General features: G+C 29.2%; 1 protein-coding gene across 1 annotated transcript; it reads right to left on the reverse strand.

Annotated features, from left to right (window-relative positions):
* Positions 1 to 933: 933 nt before the first annotated feature.
* LOC100574889 lies at positions 934 to 4,577 on the reverse strand. The gene is made up of 7 exons (XM_029486983.1): positions 3,971 to 4,577; positions 3,727 to 3,909; positions 3,510 to 3,648; positions 2,164 to 2,363; positions 1,703 to 1,956; positions 1,400 to 1,607; positions 934 to 1,067 (listed from the first exon to the last, which is right to left on the reverse strand). The coding sequence occupies exons 2-7, from the start codon at positions 3,904 to 3,906 to the stop codon at positions 957 to 959; spliced, it is 1,092 nt and encodes a 363-aa protein (XP_029342843.1). The 5' UTR covers positions 3,907 to 3,909; positions 3,971 to 4,577; the 3' UTR covers positions 934 to 956.
* Positions 4,578 to 9,788: the final 5,211 nt, after the last annotated feature.

Here is a 9,788-nt window from a genome sequence, read left to right on the forward strand (position 1 = left end):
ATGGAATATATACACAATAACTGATAACCTATTTATATACATACATACATACTTTCATATTTTGCATAGGTAGGTATTAAAAGAAAAAAAATATTTAAGAAGGCCCAAAACTTAACGACTTTTTTTAAATGTCATATGGTTGATGCTTTGCTAGCTAGTCGTATTTAAACAATGTTTGAAACTAAATACCTAACTATTTTGGTTTTTTAGGTCATTTTAGATTCTGAACGAAATGATGAACTATGTGAAATTTTTCTAAAAACCAGAATTGTTGAATACTTGTACATTACACTGTATTTCCTGTTGATTTGCTTAGTACTGACATTGGTTTAAAACCAATTGGACAAAGTGGGGGCTGTCCATTTTGAATTGCAAATTCTAAAAATCAATTTTCAATTAATTCACAAAATATTGACACTGGTTTGGAGTTTATCAGACGCTTATGAACGAATTTAGCCCCAATAAATAAATTTTTTTTTTTTGGCAGTGTTCATATTTATTTCAAATTGCAATTATTTGCAATTAATTTGTAAATATTAACACCAGTTTGGAGTCCATCAGACTAGTTGTCGGGGCTATCTTCATAAACATTATTTTCATGGAATAATTGATTGATGAAAATGTCTCTTGTATAATCTTAAATGGTTTTATATTTAAACAAAATTGAATACATAAATATAAATTAAGTAAAAATTTTACAATTAGTTATAAAAAATATTTTGATATTTATTGCAAGAATACATCATAAAGAATGAATATATTAATATTTATTGTAGTTATACATAAAAAATGCATTTCTTATTATTCATTATATAATAGTATATAATATATATATTATATACCTACTATTAAATATACTAAATACATTCAATGTTTCAAAAAAAAAAAAAAAAAAAATAGCATCTTTTATTTGTAAGTAGGTATTAAATTTTTTTTTATATTTATCTAATAGTTATTCACTCATTGTTATATTTTTCACTAGCAATCTTAATGTTATTATATATTTTTCTAGCTTTTGATTCTGTCTCTGTATACCTTGTTAGTTTGAGTATTTCTTGTAAATTTATCTGTATACATAATATACCTCTTAATCAATTATTATAGGTACATAACTAAAATTAGGTGTTACTTATTAATTTACAGTTAGTTATATTCATGGCTGTAACCTATGGGTCCAGGAGCTCAGACCCCTTTGAATTTTTTTGCAGTTGTATTAAGAATAATTTTTGTTAAAGCAGTAATCACGAAAATAAAGAATTTTAAATTTTGAATGTTATAATGATGATTAATGAGTATAATATCTATATTAAAAAAATTTTGGGCCCCACCAGCATTTTTTTAAAATACATTTAATTATAATTATTCAAAATAAATGTGTCTATAATTAAATGGTACTTACTTCATTCTTAAGAATTGTGTACATCGATTTATTCATTTTTTCAGTTAGAGAATGTAGTAAGTTTATAGAGAACAATATTACATAGTTATTGCCCCCGTTAGGGACTAATTTGATGTCATTATTTAATGTTTGTATAAGTTTATTGTTTTCCATAAGTAAGTGTCCATTAAATCGATTGCTCACATTATACAATGTTGTGTAAGCAATCCTACGGAAAAAAAAATAATTTTTAATAATGTAGAATGCAGGTCTTTATACAATAGTTTAATATGCAAGAAAAGTAATAAAAGTTGAAATATTTACTTTTTTAAAACACCATGTGAAGGAGGTGTGTGCAATACCAACGATACAATGAGGTTAATAATATTAATTCCATCATTAACTTGTGACAAAAAATGACAACCACTTTCTGTGGTTGATAGGTTAACTACTACTCTTAACATATGTAACACAAATTTCATTTGATTTGTTTTTGTTGATGGCATCTTGTTATTATATTGTCGAATAAAACAACTAAGCATATTAGTAATTAATTGAGCCATATTTGTTATGCAATCCTAAAAAGTTTTAAATGTAAATGTACATGTGTGTGAAGAATGCAGATATAGTATATAGTAGGTATAATGTATATATAATGCATTTTTGGGAATAGGAGAGGGACTGGGTCCCCTTAAAAAAATTGTGCTTTTTGCTCTTATGATATAGATACATAATAATATGTACTTTATATATTGTATTTATATTATTTATACTCTTATAATTACTTCTTGTAAAATCATATCAATCGCTGAAGATGTTTGAGTTGCTCTTGACAAAGAGTAACAAAATGTAGACCCTATAGTACAAATAAATGAAGATTGCTGTTTGAGTTGCAAGTTTAATTTTGTGACTTCCAGTTGTAACTTATTTATAGTATTAAGATGTTTGTTTTCCAGTAAATTTATTTTAGATCTTAACTTTTCAACTTCAGCATGAAAAAAAAAACATGAGAAATATACTAAAATTAAAAAAAAATTATGTAGTCAGTGAACACAAATGAGAGAAAGGTAACAAGCATAAGAATAAGGATTATTTTGTGTAATGAAAGTTTGATGAAGAATTTAGGGATGATATGATTATCATGTTAAGTTAATATTTAACAATATTTTTATAATATAAGCTACATAGTAATAAAACTAACTATAATAAACCAAATAAAAATCTTAGGAAGATGTCAACATAATATTTGTTTTCCTCAGGCCCACAAGGAACGAAAATAAAAATAAAACACATTCATGTAAATTTTTAATTAGTTTTTTTTTTAATTATGATTTTTGAATAATCTAGAGTAAAATAATCACCTACTACAAAAGTATAGAGGATAATATTTAGGAGAGTTTGACAGTTTTATATTTTAAAATTATGACAAAAAATTAATTATTGTTTTGTAAATTTAAATGGATATTAAATTATTTGAGACAATATTTAGACTAATCAATATGCCATACCCTAAAAAACATAATTCTCTATAATTTTTTTTGTTGGGCGTTTTTAATATAAAATTATTTTGAGGGAATGCATTTGTCTCAGTTGTGCGTGGGCCGGACAGAAAACAGTGAGCTGAATACTGCTGACATATTCATTAAAATATTTTTTCAATTTTAAAATATACAAAATACATTCTTTAGGTTGTACAATATGTACAATACTTATACAATAGAACAATATTAACTCCAAAAACTTTTTTTTTTATTTTTAAATATTAGGCAGTGTCACATTTAGACATTTTGCGCCTCGGTATAAAAAAGAATTGGCACCCTACACGATGGTCTACCCACGTATGGGAGATAAATCATCAACTTCTTGGATTTGAAGTAAAGAACAATCTATTGGTTTTACAATAATTTGTGTTTTTTTAAAAATAATGTTTAATAATTACAAGAATCCTCTTTCCTTTTATGAAGATAACATTGAGTGTATGCCAAATGAGCCATGCTTATAATTCATCATATTATTGTTTTATTTTTTACTTACTATTGCGTTAAAATATTATTATGAACAAAATTAAAATAAATGTAATAATACTATAATATTATAAACTATACAAATTAATATTATTGGTAATCCTTACTTGAATTGATTTGTGTCTTAACTAAATTTATCAAACGTATACAATTTACTTGCACTTCTTCAGCCATTTGCAGGACTTGAATAAAATTCACTTCATTATTGCCATAAATTGTTTCAAATGCATCATCAAATGCTTTAAGCTGAATGATATTATAACCAAAATTAAAATTATTTTTTATATTTTGATCTTAAATAATTGTTTTAAGGAACTATTTTACCTTAGCTTCGCATTCACGTTTGATCAAATCAATGTTTTCATCAATTGATGTATTCTCATCATTCATATTCGTTGTTTCTCTATTATTTGAAAAAGCAATTGTAGACTCTTCATTGTCAATTTCTTCTGAAAATCTATCAAATAATGATCTTCTACAACTTTTATTAGTTGACTTCTCCATTGCCTAAGACACAAAGTTTTAATAAAATAATATATGTACCTAATAACTAAGTCTTTCGAATTACTATTATTTTGAAGTTTTGAATATTACAAAATTTAAATCCTCCCTGTACTATAAAATGACATTTCCGAGAACCGTTGCGCCCCCTAGGTATAGTGTACCAATGGAACAGAAAACGCTGGCTATAGTGAACCCGTGGCGTAAAAAATCAAGCACCGCTCCGTTTCTACAGTCCGCCCGGCCAGTTCCCGACGATTCCCTAGCGCAGCCAATCGCGTACCTTCGCCGCGAAAATTTTTCGAAAATAAAAGGTGTTTCGAAAAATGTTACACTCTTCACGCCGTTTTTCGCATTTTCCACATTTTCTCATCCCCGTCACCCAATCTAATCACATAATATGTAGTTCGTTTGTTTTAAAAGCCACCGATGTGCGGTTTGTACGCGATATCGGTCCATAGCCATCGCAATCTCAGCAGCGTCGGTCGTTATTATTGCTTTTCCCGTTTTTCTCGATTAATTTCGTTTTTTCAATTGCCGTTTGCGCTCTATTTGTTAATTTTATTTCTTCTGAAACCCGTGGATATGTGGTTCGGTGTGTACACTTTTCGATTTGTGTACACTACAGTTCGCGTTCACAAAATGTCAGTCGGTCGTCGTTCCAATACGCACAAGTGCACAATTTTGTTTATTGTTTAATATTGTATAATATTCCATTATTGTTTGGTCCTTAATAACGTTGGTATATTGTTTAACGTAAACACAATTTTCCGTATCTAACACAATAAATGTATTATTCAAACATACATTATAATAATGTAATCATAATAATAACGGTCAGATCATTGAATAAATTACAATTAAAGTTTAAAGAGTGTGTAGATACATCAAATTATATACGATTACATCGATGTCTACCGATACCTATATTGGTTTACGTCAAATTTAAAATTGGGAGAAAATATAAGATAATAAATTAAGATACAATTCCAAAATTATTATGAAAATAATATTTGTGTTCGATCACCCTTACTCTGTAGTATTCTTGACTTATAAACCATGCAGTTTTTAATTCATACCATATTTTGATTTTATTATTTTCATAACTATTATTATTATTAAACAGATTTATGAAATGTGACTGTTCCATAGACTATGAAAGAATATTTGTTATGTTATATTTTGAATTATTATGATTACCTATTTAAATAAATATTTTTGTATAATATTATAATATAGCTTACAATGGAAAATGGCAACGTTGTAGAGTTTTTTATGTTTAATCGTGTAGGTTTTCTTTTGTATCCCGATTTTCTTTGATACACTGACAATTTGGCTCAATCGTATCGCAAAAAAGGTGTTTTATGCTCAATCGTGTCTCATCCGTTGTGTGATGTGCTTTCGCCGTTCGTCGTTGGGCTTACCCGATTTGCTGTTGCACATTGACTGCGATCGCATAGAACGAAGACGGATTGCCTACCTAGGTGGCTTGTGGCTAACTTGAAAGTTAATCGATTTTGACTTGAGATGACTGATTAGCTAGACACTTCAACACAGTTTTCAACATTACACATTTTACACAAGAAAAAGCACTGGACACGCGACGGCACTATACCACTCTATCCGCTGCATAGGTGGATTGCTAATTTTGGTTTCGTGCAGGTTTTTGCATTTTTTTCACGTTTTTTTTCATATAAATATATATTATACACTAGTTATATGTTTTTATGTATTTTATTGGTTAATATATTATGTATCTATATGTTATTTATTTTATTAGGAATTATAATTGCACATTTCCCGAAATGTTCATTGTTATAAATAAATATATAAATACATATTATATTTGTTTGTATTTTTTCGTAAATTATTTCGAATGTTGTGTGATAGGGTTTTCACTTATAGCCGCTCGATGTGGGGTCTTACCTAACCTATACTTTATTTGCTGTAGCATATTGTCTGAGTTACACTTAGAGCTAGTATTATATAAATTATAAATAATTATTCGATGTGTAACTATGGTCTACGATAGGCGCGCGACTAATCACTAATATATTAGTACTTACCCAACGAGTAATGGTAAACAAGTAAATGGTTATTGTTAATGATTGAATAATATATTACTTATTAAAAAAACGATTAAAATCTATTTCAAAAAGAAAAGAATTTAGAATAGGTATTACATAATATAGATGATAATTAATAAGTATATATAACTAGCTGACTACCATGACTAAATTTAACCTATGTACTATAAAAAATGTTAGTATTTATATTTTTTTATACCATAGAACAAGTAACAACTACCGATTACCGGATTACCGAAAGTCTTAAATACTTGAATGGTGAATAGTGAAATAGAAAATAGGTACTGAACACGATTTAAGATTTAATAATAATAATATCATATTTGGTACTCATTGCTAAGTACCAACCATGAATTAAGATATATAGTATTAAGAGGAAGCTACACTGCCATTTGTTGTCTTCGTTTTACAATAATTATAAAAAAAAATAATAATGCGTAACAAAGCAAATTTACCCTCAGGAGAACGCGTTTAGCTCGGTTTGTTTAAAAATTTGAGTGAATCGGCCTATTATGAAACTTGATGGTACATTAATGGTGTGTACAATATAATATGTGTTTGTATGTGGGTTTTTTCGATACTTCAATTTTTTAGTAAGTTATGCGACATGCATATATAATAGGTATAGCGTAAATTAAAATTGCTCATCACTCACTTAAAAACTGAACTATCCTAAAAAACCCACATACAAACATATTATGTTCTTATCATCAAGTTTCTTAATAGTTCGATTCACTCTAATTTCTAAACTGAGTTAAGTGGACGTGATACCCATATGCGTTGTGTCTCTGTCTTACAAATGTACAACATAGCAAAAAACTGTTTTATGAGAGATAAAACCACTCCCTTGGTATTTATAGTAGAATTACTGAAATTCCACAACGCATAGGGAATGACTTTATCTGTGTCGTACCATAGTTTTTTTATAGCATTTACTAATAACTTTTAATAATTATAAATGAAAAAAAAAACAATAAAATCCTAATGTTCTCAAACTGATAACTTTAATTTTTTTATGTTATCCAAATAATAAAAACGCTACGACATAGATAAAGTTGTCCCCTGTGCGTTGTGGAATTTTGGTAATTCTACTATAAATACTGTGGGAGTGGTTCTATCCTGCGAAAAACAGTTTTTTGCTATGTTGTACATTTGTAAGACGGAGACAACGCATGCGGGTATCGCGTCCTCTTAAACGTGAGATGAGCGAAAATTTGTTATGTTATGCACTTGTACGACGGGGACAACAAATATCTGTGTAACGTCCTCTTAAGGTGACTTCAAACTGCTCCGTAAACCATGACAAAAATGGGATTGTGATTGCGCATTTGCGCTGTGATTGCATGCTAATTTAAATATTTGGAGAAAATTTCAATGGTGTACGGTTATTAATTTTTGAGTTACGCGTACACCAAAAAAATAAAATCGGTTTTGCGTAAAAATTATCACTTTTCTTTCACTTTTGTTTTGTTTTGTTTTTCTCTACGGTTTATAACTAGTTGGAATTTTAAATTTTTACCCCCCAAAATAACCAATTAGGTTTCACTTTTCTATCAAAAAAGATGTTGATCCCAAAAATCAAAGCATGCTTACTATCCAAAATTTTGCTGACAATTTGTTGATTTTTGTCCTAATTTTGGAGACACCCCTTCCCCCTTCCTCCCCAAGACACACTACTAATCAGCCGATTTGTTTATAACTTCATTTTAGATTCTGGGTGAAACGATAAATGTAATGATTTTACAATGATGTGTTATTTTTTTTTTGTGTCTGTCATCACTTTTTAGGATAGAAAAAATGCTTAGATGTTCTGTCTTTTGTTTTGTTAATCGTAGCACAAAACCATCGATATGGGGGTGATAGCTCAATTTAAGACTGAGTATAACACCTATATTTTTTTTCATACTTATCGATTCAATGATTGAGCTATTGATGAGATAGTTATATTTGATAATAGACCTACTTATAGAGAATGGCATACTGTGACATTTATCTGTATTGAACTGCAAACCAATAGAATTGAACTAGGAAACCATGGAATTAAGCTCGCTTTGCAAAGAATGACAGTCATTTAATGTGTCAACACGACTAAAGATTTTAAGGTCATCTGCAAACATGAGGAACTTGGTGGAGGGTATCACATTTTTTAGGCCATTAATAAAGAGTAAAATAAATAATAGGGGACAAGTGGCCTTCTTGAGGACACCCGAGGGAATTTCGATTGCTTTGGATGTATGTCCAAAAACTTTGACCTATTGTACTCTGCCCGTTAGGTACGTTTTAAGCCATGAAAGAATAGGCTCACCAAATCCTCACTTGTACAGAACATCCGTGAGAATTTGGTGATCGACTCTGTCGAAAGCTTTAACAAAATCCGTGAATATGACGTCAACCTGAGAGTGCTCTTCGAAAGCTTTAAGTTGTTGAGTATAATTAAGTTCGATACAGATAAGCGGCCAGGTCTGAAGCCATATTGTTCGTCAATTAGTATACCTATTGTTAACCGATGGTTGAATATTTCGTAGCACCAGTAGCTCAAACAACTTGGCAATATGACTTAAGATTGAAATTGGTCTATCATTTTTTACATCAGACTTATCCTCGGATTTGAATATCGGGGTTACAGAGCTCATCTCCAGCATCTTGGGAAAGACACCCAAATCCAAAGAACGCCTAAATAGCAATCATAGAGGATAGCATAAGGCTGACTTGACGTTGAACAAAAATGTACCAAATAAGCCATCAGGTCTGGTAGATTTAACATTTTTTAAAGCGGAGAGACCAACATCAACATCATCCACAGAAAATATACAGTCGCTAGGTAAATTATGATGGGCAAAAGGAGTGTCAGGGTTGTTATGATTGTGGAAATTTGGTAGATTAACTGACTTAAAATACGATGAGAAAATATGGGGAATCGACTCTGGCCCAGAACTTGTTACGTCATTGTAGAAGACAGAATTATGAATTTCAGTGCTAGATTTATGTTTGCGTACGAAGTCCCAAAAGGAACGTGCAGGATTTTGATTTAGTGCGAGATAAAAATTCACTATGATATTTTTTGTACTCAATCTTATATTGCGCCCGAAGAGTAGAAAATTCAGAATATTCACGAGGACACTGTGTTGATTTATACTTCGTATGCTTCTTTTTTTTCCCCCAAACAATGGACTTTAGATCTCTAGAAAACCAACTAGGAAATCTTAAAATTTAATACAAGGCTCCTTCTATATTGTTACAATGACATTTGAAAAATATTAAAAATCCTTGGTCACAGTTTTTTTTTATTAGCATTTAAAGTTCAAAAATTGACAAATATGGAAAAATCACGAAAATTACCTAATTATGTTAAGTTTATAATTCGTAAAAATTTTACTTTTTAGAACTAAGATTTTAAAATGTAATACAAGATTCCTTATAGGATAATCTACCTTTATCAAAAAAAAAATGTCTATAAGAAACTCAAATTAAATTTTTATGAGCGTTTGAAATTCATATTTTTACAACATTTGATATCCACTCGATTTCTTACGTAACGACTTTCATATTTTGTTGTAATTAAAAGACGAATGACTGTAGAAACTTGAAAATTTCACTGAATGTTTATATTAGAATTTTATATATACGATAAAATTTTGAAAATAATTTGACTCTTTTTGACCTGTTTACGGACATTGTAAGTTTTCATTTTTTTAGTTTTTTTTTCCCATAAATATCAATTAAGTTTTATCTATTGCGCCAAAAAGTGTAAAAAATTAATACAAGGCTCCTGATACATTGTTTCATAGCAGTTGAAAA

Source organism: Acyrthosiphon pisum, chromosome A1 (assembly GCF_005508785.2).
Source record: "Acyrthosiphon pisum isolate AL4f chromosome A1, pea_aphid_22Mar2018_4r6ur, whole genome shotgun sequence".
NCBI classification, from domain to species: domain Eukaryota; kingdom Metazoa; phylum Arthropoda; class Insecta; order Hemiptera; family Aphididae; genus Acyrthosiphon; species Acyrthosiphon pisum.